Source organism: Antennarius striatus, chromosome 6 (genome assembly GCF_040054535.1).
Source record: "Antennarius striatus isolate MH-2024 chromosome 6, ASM4005453v1, whole genome shotgun sequence".
Classification (NCBI taxonomy): Eukaryota; Metazoa; Chordata; class Actinopteri; order Lophiiformes; family Antennariidae; genus Antennarius; species Antennarius striatus.
Window position 1 is genome coordinate 10,414,241 of NC_090781.1, and position 17,965 is coordinate 10,432,205.

The 17,965-nt window shown below is 38.9% G+C and overlaps 1 protein-coding gene across 3 annotated transcripts in view; it reads right to left on the minus strand.

The window, feature by feature from the left end:
• The window catches only part of cadm1b (cell adhesion molecule 1b), a 162,660-nt gene that overhangs the window by 16,932 nt on the left and 127,763 nt on the right, over positions 1-17,965 (minus strand). For 2 of the 3 annotated variants that reach the window (XM_068318289.1, XM_068318288.1), the window contains exons 4-8: positions 17,449-17,601; positions 16,538-16,675; positions 11,643-11,801; positions 10,217-10,313; positions 9,758-9,930 (exon numbers count right to left, since the gene is read on the minus strand). In XM_068318289.1, coding sequence (XP_068174390.1) covers positions 9,758-9,930; positions 10,217-10,313; positions 11,643-11,801; positions 16,538-16,675; positions 17,449-17,601 — 720 coding nt within the window. Of the gene's footprint in view, positions 1-3,643; positions 3,993-9,757; positions 9,931-10,216; positions 10,314-11,642; positions 11,802-16,537; positions 16,676-17,448; positions 17,602-17,965 lie in introns of those variants that run through there. The other variant, XM_068318290.1, reaches the window with a different exon arrangement.

Consider the following 17,965-nt stretch of genomic DNA (forward strand, 5'->3'; position numbering starts at 1 on the left):
ATATTTCTGGTGTTGATGAAAAGGTAGCCAGATAGATCATACCAGCATTGTTAACACACTCATCATTAGTTGCCTGTTTACTGTCCAAAGCAAAGAGAACTGTTAAAAACTCAGTTTCTGTTACTTACTATTCCAAGTGAAATAATTTTGTCGTCATGACATTTTACGCCCTCTCCAGGCCCAGTGGTGAGGGGAAACATACGTTAACAGTGGAATGTGGTCTCTCCGTAGAGTGATTATCTGTCCTATAACTCTCTATAACTTTCCCTCTTTGCCTCCTCTTGTGAATGGCATTCTTTGTCTGTTGCAGGGTAGAGTTAATAGTCTGGTACTTTCACTGTCATCTGGGAGCAGCTTCTGGGGAAAACAAATCTTGTTCCTTTTTTCAGTTGTGCAATGGCAGATGTGCTTCTTTTGTGCAGCAAATCAAGCTTTAGTTTTTCATGGAAAAACCCTGACAGGATGGAACGGTCCACGAAAAGCCTAAAGGAAACCTATTGGTATAAATGGAGATGGTGTAAATCTTATATGGCTTTCACACGACGCAATCAATATTTATTTGATCACAATGAGTGCAAGCAAAAAATAATAAAAGAAAAAAAAGTAACAAATTACAAATGTGTAACAAATTTCACCAAGGAGTTGACGAGATCTCAAACTCAATAACCTGGTGGCTTGACAGGAAATCAAAGGTTCACTGAAGTTGGAGTATTAAGATGCATACTCTGCGAACATTGAATGTTTGTACAGAGCATGAGTGCTGATGCATTATGTAAATGTGAAGATAAAAACTTTGACCTGCAAATGGATTGAGAGGGGTGACCTAAAGCCACATCCCTCAATGAGTTTAGAAAAGAAAGAAAGTGACAGTAAAAGAATTTCACTGCAGAGATTGATTTATATTACAGGAGTGTATTGCAATCATCTCCTGTATAAGAAAATGGATGGATGCATGGATGAGTGTATTGCATTTCACTTTTTTGATAAATGACCTAATTAACTGTGAATATTAATGTTTGGCAATCATGGAAAGGTTTGTTATTTTCCTCTGTCTCTCTCAATAATTAAGTCAAACTGCAAATTAAACCACTTTGGTGGTCTCCTGCTGCAGCACAGCAGTGCCCAGAGCAGTATCCTCCACCCCGCACTGTACTGATTAGACGTGTCACTACTTCCAAACAAAATAATCAGAAAAACAAAATGGAGGTATGCCATGGTGCTAAGGAGCACTGAAAGCATCCTCATCAGGGGAAAATATGCTTGGCTCTGGTGCATGGGAAAGATAGCATGACCCCTTGCTGTGGGAGAGTCACAGTAGGGGAAATTGACTGGCTGTCTCCATTTCTTTACTGTCTGCACTCCATCAAAAGACAGCAGTGGGGGACCACACACTCCCAAACTAATGATAAAACATCAAGGACAGCATAATGTTGCTGCCGGGGATGAAGTGTACATTTGTTGGAGGTAGAGGTGTTGATGCTGGTAGGAGGGTATCAGGGTATCAGGAAAAGATTCTCCTCTGACAGTATTTGAAGAAAAGGGGTGGGCTGGACTTTTTTTCTCCTTGTGACCGAAGGCAGTATCATAGCTGAAATGTCAGAGTCTGTAGGGAGGGAATTGGCCATTCAGGGAAAAGGGTCTTTACAAAGGCCGAGATAGCATGTGGGCACATATAATATCCAGGCAAACAAGAATTCTCCACGAGCAATTTCCAGCCTGGATGAATCTGGGCACAGCAATACAAGTGCATTTTGTAGAGGCCATTTTTTCAGGCACTATTTGTATCCATGAGGAATTTGATATGAGAAAATGTAACCATAAAGTAACACCATGTAGGAGAAATTGTTTAAATCTGCTTGTCAACACAACAACAATCTCTTGGCCCCCACCAGAAGGGGCATATCAGGTAACCCTTGTTTGTCTGTCTATCTACATCTGTACAACAATAACAGGATAAATAAGGGATATGGTCTATCCACAGCACCTCAACAAATGATGGACAGACTTCATTGAAATTTCACACATGTTTTGCAGGAGCCCCAAAGGTGTATATCCCATAATTGGTTTCTTCATTTTGCTTACTTTTACATTTTTAGGCACATTTGAGCACAGTTGGTTTTTATATCATTCTGCTATTATTCTGCTATGATAGAGGTTACGGTCCATCCACATCAGCACAAATTGAGTTTTTGCAGTCACAGGAGCATCTGCCTCCATGGACACAAATTTTAAAGGCTTGGTGCATTTGTCTTTTATTTGGTGAAAAAAATAGTATACGAAATGATGTGTGTTCGTTGCTATTCCCTTTTTGTAATATACAAGTAGTCCTCAACATGCAAACAGAGTTGGTTCTGAGAGGCTGTTTGCAAGCTGAATTGTTCATAAGTTGTTATTTATTAAATTTCAGTCTATAATCGCCAATTGAGGTCATTTAAATTCCATTACTGCTCTGAATATGGAAGACCTATATCCTAAGACTTACCAGAAAAAAATTACAGGATGCAAAATCATCACATAATAAAATAAAATACCGGTACAGGTCATTTGGAAGTGAAGTTGTTCTCAATAATACCTCGGTGTTAAGAAAGGACATGGAAAGATAAAAATCTGGTTTAAGTCATTTCACTCAAATATTGAAATTCACCAGAAAACCGTTAAAAGCGCATAATATCATGTGACTCTACAAGAAATCAGAATAAAAATATATAATCATATCATCAATCTATAGCAACTCCTATTACACACAAAGCCAAGTAGGGCTGAAGATGAGATGGCGATGCACAAGACTTTACGTCTGTTCACCACTAAATTTGGACTCTTAAAATCACTGCAGAACCATTTGTTAGGGTTTGCTCTGACGAAACCCTCTTCAGCTCTTTAGCTTGGTTGAGAGGTGTATCTTCAATGATGAGGAAAATTGAATTCCAAAAAAGGTTTAGTGAAGAAGTTCAGCAGTTTATAACTTGGTGAGGATACAGCACTGGGGTCTTCAGCAGACGCATCAACAAACCTCTGGAGAAGAGCTACGAATATTCATTTACCGTGATCTTAATAGTGTTTGGGTTAGACTGTCCTTGAAGAATGAGCTCAGCAGCTGCCTGACTCAGCCTCACATGTATCAGTTAAAATTATCTATGTGCTGTTCTTTTGAAAATCATGTGATAGACAAGAACTAAGTGTTGTGCTATAAATGTTTGTGTAAGCAGATGCGTTTTGTGGTCATTTCCATTGTTTAATGGAAATTCCCTACACATTAAAAGCACATAATATCGTGTTACTGTACAATAACAATGAGAACAAATAATATATTAAATCCATATGTTCTAATACCTATAATTAAGCATCACTTGTGATTTGTTCTGAAATCTGATACTTTACGGTAAAGTTTGCTCCTTACAATTTAACCCCTGAGGAGAAGAAGAAGAAAACACTTCAAGGAACTCTCGGCCAGTGTTTTAAATGCATCCAACAAAAGTCAATAGAGTATAGTGTAGAGTATAACTTTATTTATCCCTTAAGGAGGTTCAGTCAGGGAAATTAATCTCTCAGTCGCACACAGCACAGTAAGTACACAAAACAAAGAAAAAGCACACAGAAAGCACCAGAACATAGAAAGTAGTACAACACCAAATAGAAAGAGTAATAAATAACCCATCAAGAATATATAAATAGAAAATCATAAATAGGCATAGAAATAAAAAATAAACAGGCCTGGTTAAGTATGGGTATAGTGAAATGTCTATAGTGTTTGTATTGTTTTTGCTGTGTTGTCTGTGTCATCCCTCAACTCTCGTGTGGACTTTCTTCTTATGCAACTCCCCCAGAGAGGAGTTGAGTAGTTTAATGGCTCGGGGGATGAAGGAGTTCTTAAGTCTGTTTGTCCTGCATGTTGGGAGGCGCAGCCTCTGGCTGGTCAGAGTCAGCTGTTAATGTTGACGATCCACTGCGCAGTATTGTAGCTTGTAGTATGTAGCATGTAGAATGTGACTTACCTTTAAATGAAAAGGAGGAAGAGGGGAGATATTGTTGGTGAGAAGCAGAGTTGTCATCAGAGAGATGGTCACCACTACAACTATCTTCACTAGCCTTTGCTTTATCATCCATGATAAACAGTGAAGGATCCGAGGTACGAAGCCTGACACTCTGAGATGCTCAGAGAAACAGCAACAGGATATAGTAAAGTCGGACACGGCGGCGTGCGTATGTTTGCATCTCGTAAGTTGATTCGTATGTTGAGGACTACCTGTATTTTTAAAAATACAGTGTGATTCACAGGGACCACATTACAACAGCCTTCAAAAGGTCAGTGTCTCCCGTCTGGTTATGTTATTTCTAAACCCTCATAAACCCCAAATTTCAGGGGTTTGTGAATCTTTGACCTCTCATCCATGGAAGATTTATAGGTCAAAAAGTCAAGTGTGGGCTAATCTGTCAGTAATAGGCAGCATTGTCCTCCTGCCAACAGGCATTATGTGTGAGTCATAGCACCAGGCAAACTCTGAGGGAGAAAAAACCTTCGGCCAGCTCCCTCCAACGCCACACACCACCCAGGGGGTACAATTCAAGCCCTCTACAGATACACCTGCATGAAGAACAGCATTACAAGCCCCTTTTTCAGTCTATTTGAATGACCACATACAACACACTCAACACAAAAGAACTTGATTTGACATGGATTTACATCGGTCCCACACCCGTCTGAGCTGTCACACAATAAAAGGTCATTAGTCTTTTTGAAATAGGAAAAACCTCAAGGACAAGTACAATCAAGGGTGGCAGCAGAAGAAAAGAAGTAATGGACAGTCAAGCTAGGTTCTATTGATAATGTGCAGCAAATACATTTAAGGAATAAAACGAAATGACAATAGAGCTATTTGTAACATGCATTTTGCTCATTTTTTAATTTTTTTTAACAGATGTGGGAGACTTGAACAGTAGCCAGAGCTCCTTAATGATATAAAAAACAGTGAAAAAAACAGATCAATGGGAAAATGGAAGCCGGACATAACTGGGTGGAATGCGAGTGGCACATTTCTTCGAGCAAGTTGCTGTTAGAAAGCAACATAAAAATAGCACATGATGATCATGCTAAGACTGATCTACATTGGAAAAGCACACACAAATTAATCCATGGCAGCAGGCATGATTAGTCTGGGACAGCAAAGTCTCACATGGATCACAAAGATGATTTTCACTGGCACTAAATCCTCTAGAAAAGAGGAGTGGGAGCTGTGGACATAATTATACATGGTTATTAGCACCTTTAACCAATCTCCTGTGTGCCATTAAAGCCAGCTGAAGTCAAAGAATGTCCAACACTGGTACACCAGAGATAGAGTGATTAATGAAAATGTTAAAGCATTTCGAACGGATGTTACTAATTGAAATCATGGTCAAAGGCACAACAATGACTGAATTTAGTGTCAGTAGCAAAGACGTGGATCTGTAATGTTGCTTCTCACATGTCCATACATCCGTATAGGTGTAAAGCAGATGCTGCATGAATTTAACAGTAGCAGACACTATTATCATCCATTAATAGACCATTAAAACATGATAACATAGATAAAGATCTGTGTTTGAGAGCAACAACCAACTTGTTCATTAACACCCATTCTAAAAGGATACACAGCACTTCTCTGTTCATCAGAATCTTTGCACAACAATTAGGGAAGTTAGTCTCAATAGCTTGTTCTGCACTGAGTGAGCTATTTGCTGGCATATGCTGTCTTTTTGTTTGGGAGTGATCATTATGGATCTATTGGGAACAAGCAGATGTCATCATCTGCCTGGCAGAGCACAATGATGAATAACCATGGGGTAGCAGAGTTATGAGAGTCACAGGGAACCTATGTCACAGGGACAAAGTCACACAAGTCACCTGATGCAAACAAGACATCTGTGAACATCAATCAGTGGCTGATATTCAGACACACTATATGTTAAAATCTGTATAAATTGCATGCTGGGACTCATTTTTTCTCCAAATTCTTGAAAATATTTCAGCAACTAAAAACTAGGATGGTTGTGCTTCTCTGAGCACCTGACAGGTTTGGATTAGTGAGATCCCACTGTGTCTAAAAATCAGTTCATGAGACATTCCTAAAACCCCACACGGTTATTCCACCCACACCCTCAAAACATCAACATCCAGCAAACCAATAAGCTAGCAGGGATTTCACAAGTTTTAAAAGTTCCCTGCTGTAGAAATCTAGTCAAAAAATATCATTATTCCTGCAGTGAAAACAACCAAAGTGGATTTTCTCCTGATGCCTCTACCCAAGACCTTGTTTTGTCCATTACAATCCTTTTCCTACCATTGCTGAAATGGCATTGATTTGTTAGCACAAAAACATGCATTTAGGTAAATTTCTTTAAGATTTCGTAGCCACGCTGTTTTTTTTTTCTTTTTCCGCAGATTATTTCTGTCATCACATCTTAAACAAGAAGAAAGAGAACAGCACCCTGCATCTTGGATGCTCTTCCTTTCAATTATTTCTGCTTGGTGCGCTTGTTAGCCTAATAATAACAAGACAGTTCTTTTCAATGGCCACATCCAATGATGTGCATCACTTTGTGCTGAACTGGGTGGAATGATGTGCTTTATACAATGGCATGGTAAATCACACTTAGTAGCACTGTTTCAAAGGTCTCGTGACAAATCTGACCATTTCATGTAAATAACATCCAGTCGCTGCCACTGATCTCTGAAAACAATCTTCACAGCTGAAACTGAAAATGAACAAAGTATTTTAATAATCCACAGTGCTCTGAAAGACACCTTAAGTTGAGCTTGTCTCTCGTTTTGTTAGATGAAGAAGCGTCCTTTAATTCCACTGTGCAGCATGATTTAGGCTTGCCTTCTTTCACAGGCTTAGTATTTAAAAACTCAGGCACAGTCTTTTTGAAGAAGTTGCAGAAATATTAGGCCATGCATCTGTTGCATCCAAGATGGATTAGTGCTATTCTCTACTATCAGGCTGTCCCAGTAAGTCTCTAAAGTCTGTTCAGCTGATTCAAAATGCTGCTGCACATGTACTAACCAGAACTAGTATAAGAGATCATATCTCTCTTATTAGCTTCTCTGCACTGGCTCCCTGTAAATTCCAGAATTTAAAATCCTTCTGCTCTCTTGTTTGTTAAGTGCCTCGAGTTAACTTTTGTTTTAATTTGGAACTATAAAAATAAAACCATTTTTTTAGCTGACTTAATCTCAACATATTGGATAACATGCAAAACACAAATATGACCCTAAAATAATTACAAATATTAGGACTGTAGTAATTGCAATGGAAGTTATAATGTTAAAGTGTTAAGTGTGTTGTTGCAAATTATTTCATTGTACATTCCTACTGCCCTTTAAGAATAGGTAATAGTAACAACATATCACATCCTAAAGACAGACTTTTTTTTTCCACAACAGTCACACGATTTAAAATACATCAAAAATACTTCTACTGTAAGTTTGAAAATAATCCACCTTTTCAAATTTATACTGAATCATGATTAACTTCCAAACAAGAATAAAACAAGAACCAATGCATTCAGAGACTGCAACATCCCGCGGCACCCCTGAATTCAAAATTTTACCCTGACCTACTTGCATAGGTCAAAGATTAAAGCTACGTGTCACCCAAAGTGTCACCCATCTTACACTGCCCTTCTCCCTCGTCATTCTATCTTATCCAGTTCTTGAGTGTACAAAAGTTAAAATTTGACCATGACCTAGTTTTCTCAAGGTCAAGGTCATCATCTCATTTTCATCCCCTTTGCTGCCCGAGTAATGTGCTTTTTGTTTCATCTGCAATAGTTGCGAAGATATTTGGTGGACTAACAGACGGACGGAGGAATGGACTAACGGACTAATGGACAATTACACAAACGCTGGCAATTACAATGCATCACCGCTTTGACGCGGAATGTAATGAACAAAATACTTTCACAAGTTTGCACAACTGAACTTGGAGCGAAGGTGGACACAGAGAAATGTCCCCTTTCCAGCAGGTGAATGTGAAAACAGCCTTCTAGTGTGATGCTTGACACATAAATCATTTTAAGTGTGAAGGGAACAACAAACATAGCACATTTTGGGTGGAGTGGGATCTTTTGAGTTCCAGCTAATGCATCAAGGACAAGAAACCACTAATCTTACCTGAAAAAAGGAAAAGTACTATTCCTGTTATCAGTATAAAGAATAATAAGTAACAACGACTTAACTTGCAAAACTATTTATATCAGAAAACCAATAATTTTCAACACATTCAATAACACATTCAAATTCCAACAAATTATATGATATTGTATTTGTAAAGTTACATATTGCTTGAAAGTCTGTACACTAGATCCGGCTTTATTCCTGATTTGGGATATGGACACTGGCAGTCAATGTTTTTTGGCACACAGGCCGAAACAAACTGAAACTTGGGAGAGAAATACAAAATCCTCCTCTAAACAGCAGGGAGCAAGTACTCCAAGGAGAGAAAACTAAACTCACCAGCAATGGCTGCACCTGCTGCAAATTTATTTTCCACCCCATTCTGCTCACTCCTGCCAGCCACCAAAAATAGGAAATTAAGGTCTGAGGAGTGCATATATGTACAATGAAGTCATGTTACATGACTTCTAAATGATGAAGTCCTTCATTATTCAGACCTTCAACAGTCACCACCCACTGCTCCATCTTGAGGGTTTAGACACAAAGATGCCTGGTGTTCCTTTAAACAGTCGAGTAGTGTGCAAAAAAGGTTTACAGATTATGTGTGATTCAAGTGAAGTGAATCCACTGGCAATTCATTCCTTTCTGTTATTATTTATCTTTTTTGTTTAATTTCTTATGCACAAGGGGACAAAACTTGTCTTCATTTAAAGTTAGTCCCTTCAAAGCTTAGCGGAAAACCTGCAAGCAGCTTAGTTCAGCATACAACCTGGAAAGTGGTTGCCTAGAAATAACCCAGCCTTCAAGCACCTTTAATTGCAATGTTAAACCTTGTTTGTTTAATGTATTTTTGCACCAATCAAATAAATGAAGTAACGTGTTAATTAGGGAGGTACTGGGCTTTTTTTTCCGTTTGACAGTTAGACTAGAAAGTTATTTCCCTCACTTTCTAGTCTAAACAAACTGTAGTTTCATATGTAGTATAAATATTCTGATCCAAGTTTAACCTCAACACAACAAAATCAACATCAATTAGTGGACTCCAAAAAAGAAAAAAGGTCATTACAACAGAAATATTAACTCTTTACAGAACTTGGAGAGCTAAAATTACATAAATATTTTTGTTTGTTACCTGAATAAATATCAGCTGAGTCTACAATCTGGATCCTTAATTCATTTAAGTAGCATGGATAATAATTTAAGCACCTGGTTTTGATAACAAAGGAAAGTATGTGGAATTACAAATACTAGCTCTTTGTATCAAATATGTTTATTCAGATAATACTTTTTGTGTACACCTTTGGGTAAGTGGAATTAAAAGGGGGAATGAATGCTCTCAGCTTGTTAATGAAGGGTAAACTGCCTCAGAGAGCAATGAAAAAGGACGCCAGACCTGGCTAGGAAATTAAAATGCATATCTGAATGGTTGATGCAGATATGCAGATATTAATAATGGTTTGAAATTGTATGAGGTATGTATGAATTGTGATTATATTTTTGCATGAATGCTGCAGTAAATCCTGTATTAGTAGATCTAACTAGCCAAATCTCCTGACTCCTCACTCCATTTAAACATCACCTCCAAAGAAGCACCGTACCTACCATATACATAGAGTATGTAGTCGTCATAGGCCTCTCCCACGGCATTGGATGCCACGCAACGGTAGGTGCCGTTATAGGACTTGTTTAGATTCTCAATGTAGAGGTCAGACCCAGTGACGACAGCATGGGGTGGCACTTCCTCTTCTACTCTCAGCCAGTTGATCTGATGGGGACTGGAGAGAATAAATACCACACACATCACTCACCTGCTGTCTATTCAAGCTAGAAATCGTAAGTAAAGGTCAAATCTGAAGAGAGCCATCATTAGACCCTGTCTAATGATGTTTTTATTCAGCATGCTAACAACCAGTAACATTTAAATAGTACAATGAATTGTAAAGGTTAAGCGGGTGCTCTGGCTACAAAAATGGTTATATAGTGGAGAGTATGAAACTAAACTGATATTTCAGTGTGTTTTGTGGTATTGAGATATGTGTGTCCATCTGTGTGAGTACTCACTGTGGTTTTCCTTCTGCAATACATGTCAAATCTAGATTGTCACCCTCTCTAGTTAAGCCTTCAGGATACGTCACCACAATCTTCACTTCTGGTTTATCTGAGAATGAAAGAACTATCAATGACCAGCACCTTTTTTCGAGCAAAAAGCAATTGATTACTGTCCTCTAAAGTGAGACACTGAATAAAACAAGCTCCTTAATAAAAAGCAGCCAAAATGAACTATTAAGGAGGATGGAATGACTACGCTATGAGCTCTGACAGACAGACAGGCTATATTAAAATGTTTTTTTGTCTTATCAATGCTAGCCAAAGATTACCAAAATGTCAAGCAGTTCCAGTCAAGCTTTCTCTTTTCATTCAAAGGTCACACAAAACAGTTGTCTACATGATAGAAATTAAATATTCGACACAGACTACAAAAGGGTACCTTAACCTTTTGTAGAAGTTTAACAGAGTAAGGCAGCCTGCATTTCTTCAATCGATCGCTTAGTTTAAAGAACATAAACATCATCTGTCATGACTCTACCTCCTTGGCCAAAACACCAGTAGTCTACTTTACATTTCAGAAGGTTGGAATCACAAAAATGACAGACTAGCCCTGTGCATGGCTGGACGCTATTCTCCTGCGTTCAAGAGACACTTTTCAGCTCAGTCAACAGTGATGCTATCTACCTTTCAAAATCTTTCAGAATTACTTTTCAAAAGATGATTCTAGTTCACTTTGTCTTGATGCATTTTCCATAAATGTGAACACCAAGACTATTCAATTGTTGCACTCTCTAGCTAGTTGAGCAAATTAATATACACTTTATTTTTCAGTTTCGGTTGAACTCAGAGGAGCGTTAACAAGGGTTCTCATAAATCACAGTTGCTTTTCATCTAATCTTTTTCAAAATGGGAAGCAAGGGCACTTTTAACTTTACCTATGAGTAACATTTAAGAAATGGAAGCGCAATAGAAAATATGTGAGTGTGATTGCCTGCCACAAAGCTTGGCCCTGTGCAGTCAGGACAGGGCAACAAAAGACAATGACATTTGTGAAATGCTAAAATATGTACCTTAATTGAATTACTCCACAGGTAGAGAGGGTCATTGGTAACAAGTGAAAGTATCATGTTTGATTATCCTCTCAAAAGACTCATTCACCCACAAGAAAATATGTGAAAAGAGTTCAAAACTTTGGGAAACTCAGTACTGGCAAATCATCCAATAGTTTAAGAAAAAAGTTCTACTGCTTTTTGAAACAGGATGTGATGTAACGCAGAGGTTACAGGAGGTGGTGTAACCCAATGTAATCCAATCATTTGCTCTTAAGGTATGAATACATCAAAAATAATTAAGAATGATGTGAATTAATGAAAACCCCGCTAGTCCAAACAAAAATTTCCATTTTATAGCATGAGTAACTACGCTTTGGGTCACTCACATAGTACTTCCAAGTGTCTTTGAGCCAGGAGGTCTTTTGCAGCTGGGTGGTCAATGATGCAGTCCACCGGCATTCCATCATCGTCTTTGGTGACAGAAAATCTCACCCGGCTAGTGACAGTAAACATCCTGTCATATGTCTCATCCACTGTTGCCTCACCTACGAAAATAGGAGTACAAGAGGAGACAAAAGATAATGGTTAAAGTGATTAAAAATATAATCTGCAGCTGCTCCAACCTATAGTGACAATAATAAGCAATAATTATCTATTAAGCACATAGAAAATAAAGAAGTGAAGTACTTTTAAACAACATTAGTGTTTGATTAAATGCTTGGTTATGTCTAATAAAAAAACTTGGTGGATTCATATGGGCCCCGGGCCTTCAGTTCTGACAAGAGCAGCAACGAGCGAATGTGTCATATAAACCTGTTAATGAAGCTTCTGCAACTTGAGGGTTAAGCATTATTGGTGCTAACCCTGCAGTAATCTGCTACCCACAAGGCCCTAGGCTGTCAGAGGGGCATTCATTTAGAGAGCATTACAATGCCACAGGGGCACCGCATTAGCTGCAGTGCTGAGTGTGATGGTTTACTCGCACTTAATGAAGTGAAGAAATAATTACAACCGACCCTGACCTGCAGCACACTTCCATTTCAGCCTTGTCACAGGGGAGCCTGGCTGGACTCAAGGAGAGCAAATCACTGTTGTTCCATTGCTGATGATCACCAATACACACATATGTGGCCTCTTGATGGATATTAACCCCATGTAACATAAACCCGCACCGCACACCAACATAAAATTGTAAGTACATGGTTTGGTAAGTGGTCATTGCACTTTAGGGCATCACATCTGACTTCTCTGCAGAGGTGACAGAACAGGACACCACAAAAATGGTTTCAAAAGTATATTAAACCAGACAGTAGTATAGTGAGTTATCATTTTTACAATGATAGCAGTATTATAAAGTATTACAGTGTGATGCATACATATGTAAATAAATGTTAATCCTTTTTAATTTGTCTACTGGACCACAACATAAAATGACAAGCCTGGGAAAAATGAACAGTTGAAATGCTACAAAACAAGTAGCCCTACAAAGAGAAGATATATGCAAATAATGTGGGGCATGTGGATGCTTTAAAAACCCAAAATCAAGGCAAACAAATAAACAGCTATTAGATCACTTTTCCAACATCTTGAACCAAAAACTACTTTCACAATGTCAGATTCAGATTAATGGAATCCCACAACAAGGCGACAGCCAAAGGAGGCCGGGACAATAGGCGAACAGGATCAGTCATTAACAGCCCAAGGTCAAGTTGAAATTTGGTATCAAGCTCCTATAGACAGGAACAGCCTCAGCACAAGAACGGCTAATCTGAGCAGGAAAGCTCTGCATCAACTGGGAGCCGGGAGCCTCCAACAAATACCAAAGCCGAATACCCTCAAAAGATCTGCAAGAGAATGTGAATTTTACACTAAGGTAAGCCTCTACAGTGTCCATCTTAGAGACCAATTAGTTGATCCACAGTACAGGAACTGTAATCAAAGATGTGCTAGGAAAGGAAACATGGTGAATTAGAGGGTGCCAATGAAATACAAACTCTTCATACCAGAGTCACTTGAAACTGCCAAACAGAGAGTGAGAGCCCTGGCCACCAGTTTGAAGATATACACAAAGAAAATAAACAAGATGTTCTCTACTGAACCATCCAAGGTCCCTCAGTGGCAGGAACACGTCAACAGCTGATCAGATCCATCAAGAGCTTAGATGGAGAAATACTGGAAGGGGATATGGCAAAGAGAAGCACTAGACTGATGCGGAATGACTAGTGGGCCTGAGATAGTGTTCAGAGACATGTGCCTGATATGGACTAGAAGTACCAATATCTCAATGGGATATGCCACCAAAGGTGGTCGATAAACCAGGGCCAAGATGTTGTCTGACTTCAGCTTCCAGACTTACCAACAGTTTCCAGAAAACCAATTGGAGATATTGGTCGCAAAATCAGCTGACAGCAACATCAAGAATAAGGAACACAAAAAAAAGTAAAGTAGTACCATGGTTTAAAAGAGCTGGAGCAGATGTGGACATTCAAAGTCAAAGATAGTAGGTGCACAGGAGGCAGTAACCCCCAAAATGGAAGAGTAGCCCCAATGGATTCCAGAAGCACCATCTGAGGCCTCACTCCAGGAGGACTGAGATACTGCCCAACTCTACAATCATCTTCAGTAAAACTCGTTCTGTTGCACTTGTAGAACACCAGTCAGAAAAAAACACTGTCTTCTTAGCATAATGGAACATAATCACCTTGTTTTAATGCAAATAATAGCAAGTTTTTCCACTTTAGTACCTCTGCTGCCTCCACCAAATCACTCAAACCTAAAGCACCACGCCAGGTCACCTTGTGAAGTCACTGAGGGTGTTCCCAAAGGTTGAGTGAAGTGGAGGGTTCTGATGGAAAGCAATCATCCTCTCAGCCAATCATAATAATTGTCTAAGACTAATCACAGCAGTACAAGTCTCCTGGCAAAACATGGTATAGCAAAAACATGACAGTCGGATAGAATGTTAAAAACGCAATGCTAATATCGTCAGATTTTAATACATAACTACATATATTTTGCCATCATTGATGATTTGCCTAGAGACTTGTTTTTCAAAAACTGCAAAAAATAATTTCTTACACTACCTTTTCAGGATGGATGTCCCTGAAAGTTCAAACATTTGACCTCTGATTGATGCAAAATACGAAACAGACAGGCAGAGTTCAAGGTTAAGATAAAAGTACTGCTTCATGCAGTGTCATGAATTATAAAAAAATATTCAACTTCACTTTTTTCATTAATTTAGATCATGATTACTAAAATAATCTAAATATATAAATATATTATATGTATAAAAATGAACTTCTTCATTAATAGAATCTTGCAAAATATGACGACAAACTGCTGTGGATCAGGCCATGGAAGGATTAAATTTGAATGGAAAGAAGACGAGTATTGCAGCAGAGATGTCAAATCAAACACTTGTGAGCATCAACCACCACTGATCAAGGCCAGAGCAATCAAGCATAACATCTTCTCATGGCGACATCTCCTTTCAGACAGTTTCTAACCCGAGACCTCTGCCTGCCAACATGCTCAACAAACTGTTTGATTGGCTGTGACATAAAAGAACCACTAGTATTACCATCAGGAAAAAAACTCCAATTGGGATGATAGTGAAAACTCTCCTGAACTCCTTCCACATGTTACATCAGAACAAAATGACAACTGTACTGCTGTTGGATTATGTTTAACAGCCACCCTTTCTGGAGGGTTTCCACACCACCGGTAATCCCTTATCAATTTTTAATATTTAAACACCTATCATGTATAAATCATTCATAAGAACAACATTTACATTGTATTTAATACAACAATAAAAACAACAGGGACATTACTATTCCATTACTACTACTACTACTGCTGCTACTACTAGTACTACTAGTACTACTACTAATACTAATAATACTACAACTAATAATAATATAAAAAATACCTAATTTAATATTTTCAAACATTTTAAATGTCCTTTCTGATTAAGTCTTCATGCATTTTGCATTGATCCATCTATATGATTTTTATTAAAACGTAGAAGTGGAAAACATTCACCAGGATCCAAACTTAATAATGCTCCGTAGCTGTCACTCATGTAAACAACCACTCTTGTATGTAGAATCTCTCCCAAGCCGCCACGCTGAACATTTGCAAAACCAATTTGGCCAGTTTGACTTTATTAATATTAGCCAGTGGTATTATTTCTCATAATTAGAGCTGTCTTGGACAGACATTAAGACAACATTTGCTAAAACTCACTATAATGTGTTGTTTAATTTCAATAAGTGCAAGAGCTAATGAATTGTTTAGCACATCCATAACAGGCAGTGATTTATGTTTCCTGGGCTACAGCAGGACGTGACTCTCTAGCTCTTTTTATGTATCCACTGCCACTATGGATTAGCCCCGCTCAGCGTGTGAGTGGCATTTTGCTGATCCGACCATCCCGTTGTCTTTCCCTCACCTCCACAACACTCCACAACTCATAAACACAAATTGACTTTGACTCCTGTAGGGAATATTGGAGGCACAGATGGCATTTAGTTTCACATTTGCACTTGCTGAAATATTTCATCTCTCAACAAGCCAAATGAATCCTCTCCATTCATATATATAAGTAATATGACAAAAGCCCAGCAATATCCTCTTTGTGTAAATATGATGTGACTAAAATGAATATCCCACCCTTGCTGTACAATACATATGTAATGAATAATTGATGAGCCCTAATCACAACTGAGAGGTAATAAGGATTTTTCACCACCCCTTATTATATACCCTTCTTTGCAAATGCCTATAGCTAGCCAAAGGCGCTGAAAGCAAGTGTGCAAATCTGAGGTTAATATGGTTAACTATACATAGTTAACCTTATTAACTATGCATGGCTGTTTTGAATTGATGCTTGTCTTGTCTTGTCTTCAAAATTTGAAATTCCTCATCATTTAGTAAATATCACATGTACTATTTACACCACTTTTTAATCTATGAAGTTAGCGTCACCAATGAAGAGTGCATCTAAATCAAATGTTTTTTTGCACATATGTGAAACAATGTGCATCTCTTGCAGACAAGGAGTAAATGATGGAACGATCCTTTTTTCCTCCAGCTGTATGTGTCATATACAATTATATGTCAATGTCGTTGTTTTACATGTCAGCACTACATACAAACACTACATACTTTACTGCTTATTAATGTTTTACAGGACCCCATTTTGCAACACAGCGGTTTCCAGAGATGAGGCCTGCAGCACATGAAGCAAACTGGGAGAGGCTGTTATTCTACAGACCTGTCAGTTCTTCCTCCCCTTTCATCCATCTGATGGAGGCAGCTGGCTTGCTGCCCATGGCTGTGCAGGTGAGCTCCGTCTCGTTCCCTTCGCTGACCACGTCCTCACGGCTCTCGATGATTGGGCTGCCTGGCGGGACTGACCCACAGCAATAATGGTGATCAGAAAGACATTTATCTTACATTTTCATCACACTTTAAGTGCAGGCAGATATAGTGGCTTCATAAATGAAATAACCAACGTCTTATGTGTCTTTGAAATTGTTTGTCACAGTTTTATAACTGTTTATAATTAGATATGATGGTCACATTACTATAAACAGATTCAATTAAATGAGGTACTGTTGTCTTCAGTAACTTGCACCAGTCAGAGCAGAAAACTTACTGAACTCCAGTTACTTGAAAGCAAAAAGTCACTGGGGTGCTTATTTTAAAGACTCTTCAATACAGTCCTTGATTCAGAAATACTGCATCTAGTTTTCAATTGTACAACTAGAGTAATTACTTTAAAGTGCTTTTAATTCCTTTCAATCCCCCAGGATGTCTGCATGTATTATAAAGCTTAACTAGAGTAATTTCACTCCAAAGCATCAAAGTGTGGCACAGCTGACTCTCAATGGGGAATCGTTTGGAGAAGCCAAGTCAACATTCACCGGGATTTGCAGTGTCAACACAGCTGCCAAAATCAACGTAGTCTGAGCCATCAGTTTCAGCATCTGCTCCTTTTCGTTGTGCTGCGAGCACGGCAAGATCCTAATTGGCTGACATTTTGTTTCAGTTGTTACAAAAAGCAGGTTCAAAGATGACTATTGTTCATATTCCCCATCTCAAATAGAGCAGGATACAACAAAAATGTGTTCAAGGAAGGGTGTGATGTGTGTGGGAGGTTCACAAATGTACCCTCACACCTACCCAGGACAGTGATGTCTGCATAGGCTTCCTGAGGAGGATCTGTGTAGAGCTGGCACACATAGCGTCCCTCATCGGAGAGTGACACATTGGACAGAGACACCCGCAGTTCGTTGTCAGAGAAATTCACCAGCTGGAACCGACTGTCCTTCAGAGCTGTGGGAATACATGTGAGACAGAGACGGTGAGGATACCGAGTGCAGGGACACGAACAGGAGACACGAGGCGGAGGGGGGACAAAGGCATGTAGAGAGGGGTGAGAATGAGAGATGGGATAGGAGAAGACAAAGGAGACGAAAGGAGAAAATGAGACGGAGATAGGGAGCAGAGGGCACAGAGTTGTGCCCTTGTGTGAGCTTTCTTCTTAATTGAGTGAAAGAAAAGTGAGTTTCAAAATGATTCCTATAAGTTGATTAATAAAGTAGCTTTCCAGTTCACAGAGCACTCACACAGACAGAAAGTGTGAAGGGTGTTCATGAGGACTCCTAACAAGCTGGGAACTCTTGAAATGGACTGGCTG